General features: G+C 44.1%; 1 protein-coding gene across 1 annotated transcript in view; it reads right to left on the bottom strand.

Moving 5' to 3' along the window:
• The window catches only part of LOC122929502 (ficolin-1-like), a 90,669-nt gene extending 74,203 nt beyond the window's left edge, over nucleotides 1-16,466 (bottom strand). Inside the window, exon 1 of the mRNA XM_044283105.1 lies at nucleotides 16,408-16,466. Within this exon, the coding sequence (XP_044139040.1) occupies nucleotides 16,408-16,447 (40 nt within the window). The 5' untranslated portion in view covers nucleotides 16,448-16,466. The remainder of the gene's footprint in view (nucleotides 1-16,407) is intronic.
• Between the last annotated feature and the right edge of the window lie 1,714 nt (nucleotides 16,467-18,180).

The raw sequence follows: 18,180 nt of genomic DNA, 5'->3' as shown, positions 1-18,180 counted from the left end.
TAGGAGATGAGATGTGGGCCAAAGCAGTTGAATTCGGGAGGGCATGTGCGGTTGCTGGCCTGGTGCATGAGTAGGGACTTTGGTGGCCCCCTGGGCATCGGCAAACTGGTAAATTTCCCTGTAGGGTTTATGGCCAGGCCGCCCCTGTTGGAACTCTATGTGCAGCATCAGGCTCATTATTGTATCACATCCTGGGTTCACCGGAGGATCTTCTGATACTGTGGTTGGGCCAGCTTGATCTTGTTAATGTGGACAACATGTTGTGTTTCTATAACACATATTAATTTCTGACTGATGGATATGTCTCCAATATTCCACACCCGTAGGGGTACAGAAAGTGGGGTTCTCATAGTGCAGAGCTACATAAAGGCCTTTTTACACAGACCAGGGATCATCTCAATGAACTTTCGTTCCCGATCATAGTAAACACGCCCAGTGATCAGCTGAAAACGACCCAACGCTCTTTTGTTGTTGATTACATCTTTTATGTGGGTATAAAAAAATGTCGGCAGCACCAGTACAGCTAGCCATATCTCAGCTTCCTGGGACCTTTTTAGAAGGTGTGACCTGTAATTTGGGCTCCCCAGACGAAGGTACGCCGAAACGAAGCGTGTTGGGGTCGCGTCCACCATTGGAAAATGGGTGAGTTTGAATATTGGTATTAGTTTTTTATACTCTGCTCTGGACACAGTTATTACTATTTATTCCTGGCACTATTTGTAACCACGTTGTTTACAGGGCACTATCCCGGTGGGTGTAGTCCAGACCATACATTATAATATACACACCTTTCCATATTCACCCCCATCTGTAAATGATGCGGTCTCTGGAGGATGCTTTTTCTGCCACCTGTCCTTGCATCATGTGATTTTTAATAAAAAAAATATTTTTATGTTATTTGTATACACAATAAAGCTTTATTATATTTTATGGGTTCTGTTTTGGGCTCATTTCTTCTTTGCTGTTTGCAGTTTTTGAGCTGGTACCTTGGTTGCCATAATAGATGCGGTTAGCATGCAGAGGTTACAAAGCATAAATGTCGAATAATCACCCAGATATAATACTGGGAATTGCAACAAACCCCCCCACAAGAACCCACTCAGTATACAGTGAATGCACCCACATAAAGAAAAACTGAGACTAAACAGGTTATAAATCAAAAATATATTTTACTAGCAGAAGGAGCGGCTTCGCTCGGGTAGATTTCATCTATTTCATTTAATGTTTGTGTCAACACTATCCACTATAACAGTGACATCTACAGCACTCTCCCCCAAAACAGTGACCTCCACAGCCCCCCACCCCTTAACATTGCCCCCCCCCCCCCCCCACAGTGCCCCATCCCTTAAAGGGATTCTGTCACCTCCCCTCAGCCAAAAAACGATTTAAAAGCAGCCATGCAGCACAGCTTACCTGGATTAAGCTGTGCTGTTTAATCTTGAAATCCGTCCAGCAGTTACTTTAAAAAACGACTTTGATCAATAAGGAAATGCGTCCTGAAGGTGCCCAGAGGGGCGTTTTTTTCTTCCTAGTGAGCCCAGTACCGCCCCTCTTTCAGTGCCCAGCCCGCCTTCCTTGTATTTTCTAACTGCCGCCCCCAGCCTGCCACAGCCTCTCCTGCCTCTCCTCCCCCTCCCTCACGCCGAACGAAGTCTCGCACAGGCGCAGTACCCACTGAGGGCTGCGCCTGTGCGATCATCAGGAGACTGAGGGCGGCAGCTTCATCTTCGTCACTGGGCATGCTCCGAGCCCAGTGACGTCCGATGCTCGCTCTTCCCTCAGTCAGCAGGGAAGAGCAAGCATCGGACGTCACTGGGCTCGGCGCATGCCCAGTGACGAAGATGAAGCTGCCGCCCTCAGTCTCCTGATGATCGCACAGGCGCAGCCCTCAGTGGGTACTGCGCCTGTGCGAGACTTCGTTCGGCGTGAGGGAGGGGGAGGAGAGGGAGGGGAGGCTGTGGCAGGCTGGGGGCGGCAGTTAGAAAATACAAGGAAGGCGGGCTGGGCACTGAAAGAGGGGCGGTACTGGGCTCTCTAAGAAGAAAAAAACGCCCCTCTGGGCACCTTCAGGACGCATTTCCTTATTGATCAAAGTCGTTTTTTAAAGTAACTGCTGGACGGATTTCAAGATTAAACAGCACAGCTTAATCCAGGTAAGCTGTGCTGCATGGCTGCTTTTAAATCGTTTTTTGGCTGAGGGGAGGTGACAGAATCCCTTTAAAATTGGACCTCCACAGCAGCCCACCCCCTTAACTTTGACCTTTACAGCAGCCTTCCCCTTTAACAGTGACTTTCACAGCATACCACCCCCTTGACAGTGACCTCCACAGGAGCCCGCCCCTTTACTGGATCGGGGGCGTGTCCTTTTGAACAGCTCACTGTAATACAGCAGCACCGTGCTGTCTGAGTGTGAGCTGCAGGGAGAAAGTCGCCCTCCCTCCCACCCCTGCCGCTGACAGAAGTTTATTTTTACCTTCATTTTTTCAATCCCCGGAGGCTCAGGAGTGGGAGGAGCGTGGCCTAACCAGTTCTGGGCGTGGCTTAGTGGGACCTGGGGGCGGGGTTTATGTCCTTTGATGGTGGGCACATTGTGGAAGGGGGTGTGATACGATATATCAGTATAAATAAGCAGTCTGTGCCTTTAGTGTGATTGCACTGTAGATATGGAGAACTTACAGTGTATTCATTCCAGACAGGAAGCATTCATGATATGTAGGTTCCCCCTGTAACAGGGAGAAGTCTGTCAATCAGGAATACATTACATTCCTAAGGCTGGCATTGGCCTGAAACAAGTAAACTGTATGTTTTCATATATGCAACTGAGCCCCTAGGAGCAACGGGGGCGTTGCCGTTACACCTAGAGCCTCAGCTCTCTCTGCAACTGCCGCGCCCTCTGCACTTTGATTGACAGGAGAAAGCAGAAGGGTCTGGGATCCAAGGAGTTATTGTGATTGCCTGGAGCCGGGAAGGAATTTTTACCCCTAAAAGCAGGAAAATTGGTTTCTACTTCATGGAATTTTTTTGCCTTCCTTTGGATCAACTTAGAGGATAACAGGCTGAACTGGATGGACGGATGTGCAGCCTCATTAATGTATGGGGGTAATAGTGATCTTCCTACAGTGGTCTGTTAGTAACAGTACGGTGGTAATATTCAGTCACTATTTAGCTGTATTACTAGTAGTCATGGTGCGGCATTATCTGGATTGGGGGCCACTCAGGTGACGGGTGCTGACCCCCTATCTATGCCCCGCAGTCATGCCACTGATTATGACACTGTAGCCGATGACATCACAGATAGTGTTTCTAAGGAAACAAGGCGCGTTATCGTGCCAGGATTCTAATGGTGACATCACAGATAGTGTTTCTAAGGAAACAAGACGCGATATCGTGCCAGGATTCTAATGATGACATCACAGATAGTGTTTCTAAGGAAACAAGAAGCGTTATCGTGCCAGGATTCTAATGATGACATCACAGATAGTGTTTCTAAGGAAACAAGACGCGTTATCGTGCCAGGATTCTAATGATGACATCACAGATAGTGTTTCTAAGGAAACAAGACGCGATATCGTGCCAGGATTCTAATGATGACATCACAGATAGTGTTTCTAAGGAAACAAGACGCGTTATCGTGCCAGGATTCTAATGGTGACATCACAAAATGTGTTACCATGGCAGGATTCTAATGGTGACGTCACAAAATGTGTTACCATGGCAGGATTCTAATGATGACATCACAAAGGGAGGCTTAGTATGAGGGCGGCCATCTTGAATGTACTTTATTAACCTACCCTTAATGGAAATAAAACTAGTGGATGGAGTATTACCTGGGGGATCAGTTATTTTGAGACTTGTACTAGTTTTCCGGCTATAATAACAGTCACAAACTTTAGCGCATGCTGATTATATGGAAAAATTTGTGACTTTAAATATTACACTTTTAAATATTGGTAACGCGCCCCTTCAGGATCCAGCTCGGAGCTTACTTACTATACCCTTAGGATACCCATAGAAAATAGCGGCTGAGTACGGTTTGTGCAATTTGATAATTAAGAGAAATAAAACACAATTTTTAAAAACAAAAAACACTATGTTTATTTATAAAAGGTTTTGAATGAATTTTCTGCAGCTCTGGTTCCGTCTTCAGGATTGGCTGGATTCAGGTCCGCTAACTTGTAGAGAGGAGGTCGGGGGTCGCACCTCTGGCAGATTTTCAGGGACAGGATATTGTCACCAGAGGTTCCTGATGTTATTTTGTAGTCGGATCCTAGAAGAGAAAATACCCAAATAAAAAAACTGTTTACAAAAACACAAGGAGAAGACGGAGGGAAGCGGCCAAACTTACCGGACCTGGTGGTGCTCTGCTCGTCTTCACTGGAATTTCAGATGGTTTGGATGGTAAAACCATCTATAGATGGTAAGTGGGCCCCAAGGGATAGATGGTAAGTGGGCCCCAAGGGGTAGATGGTAAGTGGGCCCCAAGGGGTAGATGGTAAGTGGGCCCCAAGGGGTAGATGGTAAGTGGGCCCCAAGGGGTAGATGGTAAGTGGGCCCCAAGCTGCAGATGGTAAATGGCCCCAAGCCGCAGATGGTAAATGGCCCCAGGCGGCAGATGGTAAGTGGGGCCAAGCAGCAGATGTTATATGGTGGCCAAGGGGCAGATGTTATAGTAAGGGCCTATCGGCAGATGTTACAGCCGGCGGCAGATGTTACAGGTTGGCCGCTTTCTCTTCCGGGTACTTAAGGCCCTGATGTTGCTGGTGTTCCCCGGAAGGTCCTCCATCTCCACGTCATCCGGATATTGGCGAGGGCCAACATCCATTTTTTCATCACTCACATCGGACTTCATATCAATATCATCAGGATATTGTCGAGGGCCGACATCCATCTTCTCTACAGCGTTCACCTTAGGAATAGTCTTTCGCACCAACCTCCTCTTCTTCGCGGACTTCCCCATGGTGAGAGACAGCTAGAGATACTGACACTGCTGTCAGGGCGTGACCCCAATTTATGGGCTTAGACCACACCCCCTGATTATTATGTCATAAGTAAGCGAGTCATGCCCCATTATGACATCACAAGTAAAATGGTCATGCCAGAGGAGGGGGGGCCAGGGGGACAAGCATCTATTGATGACATCACAATAGGAGCGGCCATATTGGATGTACTGAACTCACGTTTTATACCACATCATGTACATACATGTTCTTGCCTGAAATTTTCTTCATGTTTGTTCATTCTTTTCACATAGATTTTGGGATGAGGGGTGGGATATATGACCCCAGGGGAATTTGGTCCCTATAGAAGCCAATCACAGTGCAGCTTTCAAAGACAGTTTTACTGTTAATCTCACCCGATGTGTTAGATGATGGGAGTGATATAATGTGTAAGAGATGGTGGGAGTGATGAATTATGTATAAAATGATGGGAGATACGCATTGTGTGAGACATGATAGGAATAAAACATTGGTTGTATGATGATGGGGGTAATAAACTGTGTATGAGAGGATGGGAGTGATACATTGTGTGTGAAATGATTGGAGTGCTTACAGATATTTATCTATAATGTAACATTTTCACAATAAAAAAATATTTTAAAGATATTTCTGATACTTTACAGTGGAATATTGTGTAATATACAGGACTATACATGGGGTGCAGTATAATATACAGGACTATACATGGGGTGCAGTATAATATACAGGACTATACATGGGGGGCAGTGTAATATACAGGACTGTACATGGGGTGCAGTGTAATATACAGGACTATACATGGGGGGCAGTGTAATATACAGGACTATACATGGGGTGCAGTATAATATACAGGACTATACATGGGGGGCAGTGTAATATACAGGACTATACATGAGGTGCAGTGTAATATACAGGACTATACATGGGGTGCAGTATAATATACAGGACTATACATGGGGTGCAGTATAATATACAGGACTATACATGGGGTGCAGTGTAATATACAGGACTGTACATGGGGTGCAGTGTAATATACAGGACTATACATGGGGTGCAGTATAATATACAGGACTATACATGGAGTGCAGTATAATATACAGGACTATACATGAGGTGCAGTATAATATACAGGACTATACATGGGGTGCAGTGTAATATACAGGACTGTACATGGGGTGCAGTGTAATATACAGGACTATACATGGGGTGCAGTGTAATATACAGGACTATACATGGGGTGCAGTGTAATATACAAAACTATACATGGGGTGCAGTATAATATACAGGACTATACATAGGGTGCAGTGTAATATACAGGACTATACATAGGGTGCAGTGTAATATACAGGACTATAAATGGGGGACAGTATAATATACAGGACTATACATGGGGTGCAGTGTAATATACAGGACTATACATGGAGTGCAGTATAATATACAGGACTATACATGGGGTGCAGTATAATATACAGGACTATACATGGGGTACAGTATAATATACAGGACTATACATGGGGTGCAGTGTAATATACAGGACTATACATGGGGTCCAGTGTAATATACAGAACTATACATGGGGTGCAGTGTAATATACAGGACTATACATGGAGTGCAGTATAATATACAGGACTATACATGGGGTGCAGTATAATATACAGGACTATACATGGGGTCCAGTGTAATATACAGGACTATACATGGGGTGCAGTATAATATACAGGACTATACATGGGGTGCAGTATAATATACAGGACTATACATGGGGTGCAGTGTAATATACAGGACTATAAATGGAGTGCACTGTAATATACAGGACTATACATGGGGTGCAGTATAATATCCAGGACTATACATGAGGTGTAGTATAATATACAGGACTATACATGGGGTGCAGTGTAATATACAGGACTATACATAGGGTGCAGTATAATATCCAGGACTATACATGAGGTGTAGTATAATATACAGGACTATACATGGGGTGCAGTGTAATATACAGGACTATACATTGGGTGCAGTATAATATACAGGACTATACATGGGGTGCAGTGTAATATACAGGACTATATATAGGGTGCAGTGTAATATACAGGACTATACATGGTGTGCAGTATAATATCCAGGACTATACATGAGGTGTAGTATAATATACAGGACTATACATAGGGTGCAGTATAATATACAGGACTATACATGGTGTGCAGTATAATATCCAGGACTATACATGAGGTGTAGTATAATATACAGGACTATACATGGGGTGCAGTGTAATATACAGGACTATACATTGGGTGCAGTGTAATATACAGGACTATACATGGTGTGCAGTATAATATCCAGGACTATACATGAGGTGTAGTATAATATACAGGACTATACATGGGGTGCAGTGTAATATACAGGACTATATATAGGGTGCAGTGTAATATACAGGACTATACATGGTGTGCAGTATAATATCCAGGACTATACATGAGGTGTAGTATAATATACAGGACTATACATAGGGTGCAGTATAATATACAGGACTATACATGGTGTGCAGTATAATATCCAGGACTATACATGGGGTGCAGTGTAATATACAGGACTATACATGGGGTGCAGTGTAATATACAGGACTATACATTGGGTGCAGTATAATATACAGGACTATACATGGGGTGCAGTATAATATACAGGACTATACATGGGGTGCAGTATAATATACAGGACTATACATGGAGTGCAGTGTAATATACAGGACTATACATTGGGTGCAGTGTAATATACAGGACTATACATGGGGTGCAGTGTAATATACAGGACTATACATTGGGTGCAGTATAATATACAGGACTATACATGGGGTGCAGTATAATATACAGGACTATACATGGGGAGCAGTGTAATATACAGGACTATACATTGGGTGCAGTATAATATACAGGACTATACATGGGGTGCAGTATAATATACAGGACTATACATGGGGAGCAGTATAATATACAGGACTATACATAGGGTGCAGTGTAATATACAGGACTATACATGGTGTGCAGTATAATATCCAGGACTATACATGGGGTGCAGTGTAATATACAGGACTATACATGGGGTGCAGTGTAATATACAGGACTATACATTGGGTGCAGTATAATATACAGGACTATACATGGGGTGCAGTATAATATACAGGACTATACATGGGGTGCAGTATAATATACAGGACTATACATGGAGTGCAGTGTAATATACAGGACTATACATTGGGTGCAGTGTAATATACAGGACTATACATGGGGTGCAGTGTAATATACAGGACTATACATTGGGTGCAGTATAATATACAGGACTATACATGGGGTGCAGTATAATATACAGGACTATACATGGGGAGCAGTGTAATATACAGGACTATACATTGGGTGCAGTATAATATACAGGACTATACATGGGGAGCAGTATAATATACAGGACTATACATAGGGTGCAGTGTAATATACAGGACTATACATGGGGTGCAGTGTAATATACAGGACTATACATGGGGAGCAGTTCTTGGTTACACAAGGCAGCCCTCTCCCCCCTTGCTAGACGGGTGGTAACGAGCCGTTAGGGGAAGGCCCGGTGACTAGGTCGGGCGGTGCCACAGCAGCCAATCTGTTCTAGGAACAAATGCCTGAAGAGGGGCACACTTGTGTAGAAATTGTCCACATAAAGATGGTACCCCTTGCCAAATAAGGGTGACACCAAGTCCCAGACTGTCTTCCCACTGCTCCCCAGGTAGTCAGGGCAACCGACCGGCTCCAGGATCTGATCTTTTCCTGTGGCCCTTTCACAGAGCTTATACAATTTGACCCCATACCGGGCGCGCTTGCTTGGGATGTATTGTTTGAAGCCAAGGGGCCCGGTAAAATTTATAAGGGACACGTCTACGCAGATGTTTTGCTCAGGGGTATACAAATCCGCAAATTTTTTGTTGAAGTGGTCTATGAGGGGCCGAATTTTGTGGAGCCGGTCAAAAGCTGGGTGGCCTCTGGAACGGGAGGTGCTGTTATCAAGAGCAGGAAACGCAGGATGGTCTCGAATCGTGTGCTGGACATGGCAGCAGAGAACATGGGCATGTGATGAATTGGGTTTGTGGACCAATATGACCGCAATTCATGCTTTTGGGTTATGCCCATGTTGAGGAGAAGGCCCAGAAAAATTTTTAATTCGGAAACTTGGACGGGTTTCCACCGGAAAGACTGAGCATAAGAGCTTCCCGGATTGGCGGCTATAAATTCAGTGGCATATCGGGTTGTTTTTGCCACAACTAAGTCCAAGAGCTCCGCAGTCAAGAACAGCTCAAAAACCCCCAGTGCCGAACCGATCTGAGCTGTCTCAACCCGAACTCCAGACTGGGCGGTGAAAGGGGGAACTACAGGTGCGGCTGAAGTTGGGGACTGCCAATCAGGGTTTGCCAGCACCTCAGGGACTCTAGGGGCTCTACGGGCCTGTCTGTGCGGTGGCTGCGACGGAGGAACTAATGCACGTGCCACTGTACCAGCTTCAACTGCCCTTCTGGTGCTCGCCACTTCACCATGTTGTACGGCAGTGTTGGTACTAGGTCCAGGAAGGGCTGCGCTGCTGGTGTATGCCTCACCACGTAATCCGACAGCGCCAGCCCCACTCTGTTGCCCTTGAAGCGGATCCTGCGCAACCTGTGGTCTAGCGACACGGGGCCGGGTACGCCTGGTGCTATCAGGGACTCCAACCTCCTCGTCCGAACTTTGAAAGCCACTGCTTTCTACAGGTTCATATTCTGAAGAAAAAAAGCAAGCCTGTCTTACAAATGGGAGGCTAGCGAAGTACCGGAGGCCGCTGCGATTGATCAAAAATATCAAAACTGATTGTTTTTTTTATCGCCGCAGCTCTTGTAAAGTGATTGTGCAGTGATCAAAATTTTTTTAATTTTTTGTCACTGTGGCGGGGCGGGCGTGGGTGAACGCACGTGTGGGCGACCGATCAGGCCTGATCGAGCAAACACTGCGTTTTGGGTGGAGGGCGAACTAAGGTGGCACTAATACTATTATAGATCTGACTGTGATCAGTTTTGATCACTTACAGATACTATAAAAGTACAAATGCTGATTAGCGATACACTAATCAGCGAATCAGTGACTGCGGTGCGGTGGGCTGGGCGCTAAACGATCGCTAAACTACCTAACCAAGGGGCCTAAACTATCCTAAAACCTATCAGTCAATACCAGTGGAAAAAAAAAGTGACAGTTTACACTGATCACTTTTTTCCTTTCACTAGGTGATTGACAGGGGCGATCAAGGGGTTAATTGGGGTTCTGGGGGGTGATCTGGGGCTAAGTGAAGTGTTTGGTGGCTACTCACTGTGATGTCTGCTCCTCTGCTGAGACCAACCGACGAAAAGGACCAGCAGAGGAGCACAGCAGCCATTTAATAGATTATATTTATAAATATAAAGTGTTGACTGGCTTCTGATTCGATTTTAAAAAAATCATCAGCCTGCCAGCCACGATCATTGGCTGGCAGGCTGATGACGAAATACTCCTCTAACTTTTGCCGGCCCGCGATGCGCATGCGCGGGCCGGCTTTGCCCGAAATCTCGCGTCTCCCGAGATGACGCACCGGCGCGTCCACCCGGAATAACAGGGCCGCCGCAAAGACGCAATCCTGCGTACGGCAGTCCTGTAGTGGTTCAATTATTCCCTCATATGACATAACATCCAAGTATCACATACCTATTGTAGGGAGATCCACCTCAAGAGAGCACAACACCCCGACGCACTTTTCGGCGATGCCTTCCTCTGGGGGCGCGGCTCTCCTTGTAAGTGTGCTTCTTATAAAACACCCAGCTCACCTGGTAGAAATAATACAAATGTCTAAAAATGCCCTCCTAAAAGGAATGTGTGCCCCTTTGCCCACCTAGGCTGCAAAAAAGTGTCACACATCTGGTATCGCCGTACTCGAGAGAAGTTGGGGATTGTGTTTTGGGGTGTCATTTTACATATACCCATGCTGGGTGAGATAAATATCTTGGCAAAAGACAACTTTTCCCATTTATTTTATACAAAGTTGGCATTTGACCAAGATATTTATCTCACCCAGCATGGGTATATGTAAAATGACACCCCAAAACACATTCCCCAACTTCTCCTGAGTACGGCGATACCAGATGTGTGACACTTTTTTGGAGCCTAGATGCGCAAAGGGGCCCAAATTCCTTTTAGGAGGGCATTTTTAGACATTTGGATCCCAGACTTCTTCTCACGCTTTAGGGCCCCTAAAAAGCCAGGGCAGTATAAATACCCCAGATGTGACCCCACTTTGAAAAGAAGACACCCCAAGGTATTCAATGAGGGGCCTGGCGAGTTCATAGAATTTTTTTTTTTTTGGCATAAGTTAGCGGAAATTGATTTTTTTTTGTTTTTTCTCACAAAGTCTCCCTTTCCGCAAACTTGGGACAAAAATTTAAATCTTTCATGGACTCAATATGCCCCTCAGCAAATACCTTGGGGTGTCTTCTTTCCAAAATGGGGTCATTTGTGGGGTGTTTGTACTGCCCTGGCATTTTAGGGTCCCTAAAGCGTGAGAAGTCTGGAATATAAATGTCTAAAAAAATTTACGCATTTGGATTCCGTGAGGGGTATGGTGAGTTCATGTGAGATTTTATTTTTTGACACAAGTTAGTGGAATATGAGACTTTGTAAGAAAAAAAATAATAATAATTTCCGTTAACTTGGGCCAAAAAAATGTCTGAATGGAGCCTTACAGGGGGGTGATCAATGACAGGGGGGTGATCACCCATATAGACTCCCTGATCACCCCCCTGTCATTGATCACCCTCCCTGTCATTGATCACCCCCTGTAAGGCTCCATTCAGACGTCCGTATGATTTTTACGGATCCACGGATACATGGATCGGATCCGCAAAACACATACGGACGTCTGAATGGAGCCTTACAGGGGGATGATCAATGACAGGGGGTGATCAATGACAGGGGGGTGATCAGGGAATCTATATGGGTGATCACCTCCCTGTCATTGATCACCCCCCTGTAAGGCTCCATTCAGACGTCCGTATGAATTTTACGGATCCACGGATACATGGATCGGATCCGCAAAACACATACGGACGTCTGAATGGAGCCTTACAGGGGGATGATCAATGACAGGGGGGCGATCAATGACAGGGGGGTGATCAGGGTGTCTATATGGGTGATCACCCCCCTGTAAGGCTCCATTCAGACGTCCGTATGCATTTTGCGGATCCGATCCATGTATCCGTGGATCCGTAAAAATCATACGGACGTCTGAATGGAGCCTTACAGGGTGGTGATCAATGACTGGGGTGATCAGGGAGTGTATATGGGTCATCACCCCTCTGTCATTGATCACCCCCCTGTAAGGCTCCATTCAGACGTCCGTACGTGTTTTGCGGATCCGATCCATGTATCCGTAAAAATCATACGGACGTCTGAATGGAGCCTTACAGGGGGGTGATCAATGACAGGGGGGTGATCAATGACGGGGGGGGGGGGATCAGGGAGTGTATATAAAGTGATCAGGGGTTCATAAGGGGTTAATAAGTGACGGGGGGTGTAGTGTAGTGTAGTGTTTTGTGGTACTTTACTGAGCTACCTGTGTCCTCTGGTGGTCGATCCAAACAAAAAGGACCACCAGAGGACCAGGTAGCAGGTATATTAAACGCTGTTATCAAAACAGCGTCTAATATACCTGTTAGGGGTTAAAAAAATCACATCTCCAGCCTGCCAGCGAGCGATCGCCGCTGGAAGGCTGGAGATCCACTCGCTTACCTTCCGTTCCTGTGAGCGCGCGCGCCTGTGTGCGCGCGCGTTCACAGGAAATCTCGCGTCTCGCGAGATGACGCGTACATGCGTCGCTGAGCGCACAGCTGCCACCTCCGGAACGCACATCTGCGTTAGGCGGTCCGGAGGTGGTTAAGGAGCATAGTGACAATATGTGAATTACAAAACAACAAAAAAAAATTATATCAAAAATCACAAATCGAATACCATAATTGCCAAACAATTAAATAAATGAGTGTCTGAATAAGATGATGTGTGAGATGAAAGGAAAAAACAACATTTTGTCTTTATGTATTTCTGTTTTTCAAAAGTTCTTCTCTTCTTAACTTCATCTCTTGGAGTAATCAGTAATCAGCTAGGAAATATAATAAAACAAATCTAAGTATTATGAGATATACATAGAAGAGCACAAAACAAGGACAACATACATGACATACAAAGATAAAAGATAACATGTATACAAAAAATACAAGGAATACAAAAAATTCCTAACCATATGTCATAATAGTGCTCAGAGAAAGGGACCGAAGCTCAGAACATCATTAAGTCCCTTGGGCTGCATTGTATCCAGGGTCCAAATCCATCTTGTTTCACGTTGTGCCAACAACTTCATAACATTCCCTCCCCGCATTCCTAAATCAACATGATCAATTCCACGTACCCGTAAAAGGGAAGGATTGCCTTCATGACAATTTTTTTAAATATTTGGGGATCGGTTTTAGATTCACCAAATCATCATCATCCCTAGCCTTGACTATATCACGAACATGTTCTCTGACTCGCACTTTTAATTCCTTAGTGGTTAGGCCAACAAAAATTTTTGGGCATGGACGAGTCGTATAGTAAATTGTGGTACAGGATATGTTATGTGTAATCTGGTAAGTTGTGGTCTGAGTAGAATTGGTAAAACCGACAGCTCTTTCTACATTCGGACATGCGACACATCTGCCGCATGGGGAACAACCCCATTTTGATCTATTTGACTTAAAGATTGTCTCCATCCCTTGGGGGGAATAGTAAGACTTTACAAGATAGTCTCTGAAATTCTTTGATCTCCTAGCCACCAAAGTTGGAAAGGGTGTCAAAAATTTCTCAAGGGTTGGATCCGTTTTTAGGATCGGCCAAACTCTTTTAACAAATCACGCATATTCTCCCACTGAGAATGATAGTTGGTAATATATCTCACCGTTTCATCTAATTTATCCTTTAGTTTGGAATAGACTAAGCTCTCTCGAGTCATATTCTTGGCCCTATTATAGGCCTTCTTGATGGATCTCTTGCTGTATCCTCTTTCAAGGAAACGATTTATTAAAATGTCAGCTTGACGATCAAAGTCGTCATTATTCGAACAAATCCTTCTTATCCTAATAAATTGGCCAGTTGGAATTCCTCTAATTGTCTGCTTCGGATGTGAGGATGATGCATGTAGTAACGCCTTCACAGACGTCTCCTTCCTATATACATCCGTCTGTAAAAAGCTAAATACGTCAACCTTAATCGTGACATCCTAAAAATTCTATTTTCTTTGGGTTATAATTGAAAGTTAATTGGATGTTGAATTCATTTACATTAAGATCCCCAATGAATTGTTGAAGTGTATCAGACGTACAATGCCAGATCAGAAAGATGTTGTCAATGTACCGGGTCCAAAAAATTAAAACATGGTGTGTGACGGACTAAATCGTCACTGGGGAAGCTGGAGAAGACTTCTGGAACTGTATATATACTGAGTTGATCTTCAATAAAGTGAGTTCCTGTTTTACATTAAACATAGAGCCTTGTCTCATGTGTGTGGGGATTGCTATACGCTGTATACTCCCCTGGCTATAACCCCTAGCTCTTGTAAGAGTTGGTCCTGTTCCTTGTTCCTGTGGTGGTTACGGTGTCGAGCGGAGTCCTTGGAGTCCTCGGGAAGCATGCTATACATGCTATGATATCTATTTATATGGATTTTTTATGTCTCTACATATTTTTATGTCTCTACATATATATTTTGCGATATGGATGTTACTGTATTCATAATTCTTTTTGTTATCTGATGGGTCCGATCATTTGTCTGGACTGCTACGATCCCTACATCCTTTATGTATATATGCCATGATATCTGTTTATATGGATTTTTATGTCTTTATGTATTTTCGCTATATGGAGGTTGCTATATTCATAACTCTTCTTGTTATTTGATGGGTCCGATCATTTATTTAGTATAGCGCGGTATGTCAGCTAAAGGACCTTCCTGTGTTGGCGGTCATTTCTTTTGTGACGTGGGCGGGCACGTGACTGGCCATCATGTGTCTTCGCGCGTCACGTGGGTGGAGTCGTACGTGCAATCACCCGACTGGTCATCGGGTGTTCGGTGCACACCTCCTTGCCACACGCCGTCTACGATCCCCAGAGAGCTGCGCAAATGAACGCGCGGTTTTTAATTTGTATTATCTCTACCAGGTGAGCTGGGTGTTTTATAAGAAGCACACTTACAAGGAGAGCCGCGCCCCAGAGGAAGGCATTGCCGAAATGCGCGTCGTGGTGTGCGACTCTCTTGAGGTGGATCTCCCTACAATAGGTATGTGATACTTGGATGTTATGTCATATGAGGGAATAATTGAATTATATTTTGCACATGCACTTTTATACCATTATTATGCTAGCCATTTTGTATTCAGGCTTTTTCATATATAAATTCATGTGATGTAATCAGCTGCTCCGCCGGCCATGATATATGCACTTGCACTTCAATACTCCTATCATGTTGGTGGACTTTACAATCATGTATTTATATGAATTAGTCTTCTTCCCTTATATATGAATTTTGACATTATCTCCTCAGGGGTAGACCGCACTTTATATTTGATGGATTATGTCTCTTTTTACTTACGTTACATTGTGTATTTAATAAAATATATTTTGGATTTATTACTTGTTTAGTCTCAGTTTTTCTTTATGTCGGTGTATTCATAATAGATGTGGGTAGTGCCCAAGCACAGTGTACGGTACACCCATGATTTAGGTGTTATTAGTGCTTGTTTTTCTGTTTTTTTTAGTTATTCACCATGTACCAACCTTTTTCTCCCGGTGCCCCAACATCTCCTTTTTGACTTGGAAGGCCAGGATCACCAGGGCAGCCTCGAAGAATTGATCATTTGTCTTTGTCCCCAATCCCTAAAACTTTGACTTCTGTCAATAAGAAATACACAAATATAAAGGACAACTAAAATATTACAAACACGTAATAGACATGAACATGGAAATTAAATGAAGGCCACTCATCCATAAAAACACAAGGAACAAATACATTCATACATTATTCATACATTATTCATACACTATACAATATGTTAAGTTCATTTACAGATATTAAACTGCTTCCTGACTCTTCCTTATATTAATATATGATATATGTGTAGTTAAGGCTGTGTTCACACAATGCAAGTGTATTGCTTTTGTTTTTATATGATTTTTCAAACATTGCTGTAAAATGGCTGTGGTATCATAAATCTGTGCTACTGTTTATATAATTTTCACAAAATCATGTCAAAAACCACAAAACAATCGTAACCTGTGAACACAGCCTAAGAGTAATGATCAGTTGCTCATGAAGTACTCACCCGGACATGACTGATCACTGCTACAGAGCCCGGACACCATTCCCAGCAGTAGTAGTACTGGCACACACATGACGGCCTTAAGACATTTACACCGATCTTCAAGATTTCTAAATAAATTTGTGGCCAAGACCCTTCCCTTTTATATGTCATGTGCCCCCCTCCACTTGTCCCAATGGAGCTTTACTTTCCCAGCCATGTCCTTATTAAATATTTCCCAACAGGCTATGATACATAGGTCTTAACTGTTTATACATTTAACTCATCCCCTCCAACGATTGGAAGAGTTTCTTGATTATGTATCAGTTAGATCCAGGGAAAACCTTCTTATGACATATGCTTATATGTAGATCTTGGACTCCACCAGTGTTCTGCCCAGCAGAGTTTGAGTATCATTACAGTTCATTTTATCAGAGTTTGATATCTATGTAGTGATTAGCGAGGTTATAGCACCATCTAGCGGTGTTGAATTGTATTGCCCTTGTTTTCCTTGTTACAAAGACTGCTACCTTATGTGAGGTGCCAAGCATTGTGGAGTGAAAAGCATCCTGGGAAAGAGAAGTCACCAGGACACAGTACAAAGCTGTCCTCCTGCGTATCTCCTTCTTAATCTCGACCATCCTGGTCGAAGCATATCTGGTGAGAGATATAACTTTGTTTCTGGGACATTATGTTATGCAGATCTGTTCAGCTAGGTATCATTGTCTCAGGGAAGTTCTTATACTGTTAGACTTGTAGTCTTATGTACAGGCAGCCATTTTACCATGTGCTTCAGTGTTAATATATCTATACTTTATACCTATACTTTCTATCTGTATTCTTATAATTTTACCAATCAATTGATCACACATCAAATACTCCTGTTTTGCCAAAAAAACAAGTTAGACTACAAAGAACAGTCCTCTTATTTGGAAGACAGAATTGGTTTATGCTGAATGTCGGACTGCACACTGTGTGAACGTGTATGAAGACAGAACAACCAGTGTCATATCCTAAAAAAGTTTCCGCGCCATTGCAGAGCTGTGATAGGGAGAGAGCTGCAGCAGAAAAGACATACCCCTGTGATAGTGAGAGAGCTGCAGCAGAAAGGACACACCTCCTGAGCTGTGATAGGGAGAGTGCTATTGCAGGTTAAATAACTGTAGTAGAGCATTTGGAGCAATGAAGGTAGAGATCTCTGGATCCATGTGAGGTGGATCCCCCTGTGGTGGACATGTCTTCCATTTCACGCTTCAATGCCATATGTAGTGTCTTGAGATGCTCCCTTAGGTGGGTGTCACGCTCCATCCTCTTAGACAATAAACCAGGTATAACTTACAAGCTATAAGCACACATTCAGGATTTAGGTGCTGATTCTGTGTTGAAATCCTCATCAAATCCTCTGACGTGTATCCCGGCATGCTCGGACTGGCCCTCTGGGGAGGCAGGGGAATCCTCGGTGGGCTCCCAGTCTCCTGCGCCTGGAGATAAGACAGGGGAGTAATTATTTCTCTTGTTTTTCAGGAGAGATAATTATTGTCACCCCTAGGTGGCAGTATCACACAGTGATGCAGCCTCCTACGGTGTAAATTGTACAGCAGAAGGCCCCGTATTATCTTCTAAGCTTCTTGGCTGCTGGCAGTGAAGGAGGAGAGAACATGTCTGGCCATCCTCCTGCCCTCCCTGCTATCAGAAAACTGGCTGCTGGAGAGAAGGACTCCTCTGCGGTGCGGGGCTGATTTCTCAGGTGTGTGACAGTAGTGAGCTGTAGGAGACTGTAAGGGGGAAATAGGGGAT

Source organism: Bufo gargarizans, chromosome 2 (assembly GCF_014858855.1).
Source record: "Bufo gargarizans isolate SCDJY-AF-19 chromosome 2, ASM1485885v1, whole genome shotgun sequence".
NCBI classification, from domain to species: domain Eukaryota; kingdom Metazoa; phylum Chordata; class Amphibia; order Anura; family Bufonidae; genus Bufo; species Bufo gargarizans.
The sequence above is the reverse complement of the archived record's forward strand: the minus strand, read 5'-3'. Positions and strand labels throughout refer to the sequence as shown.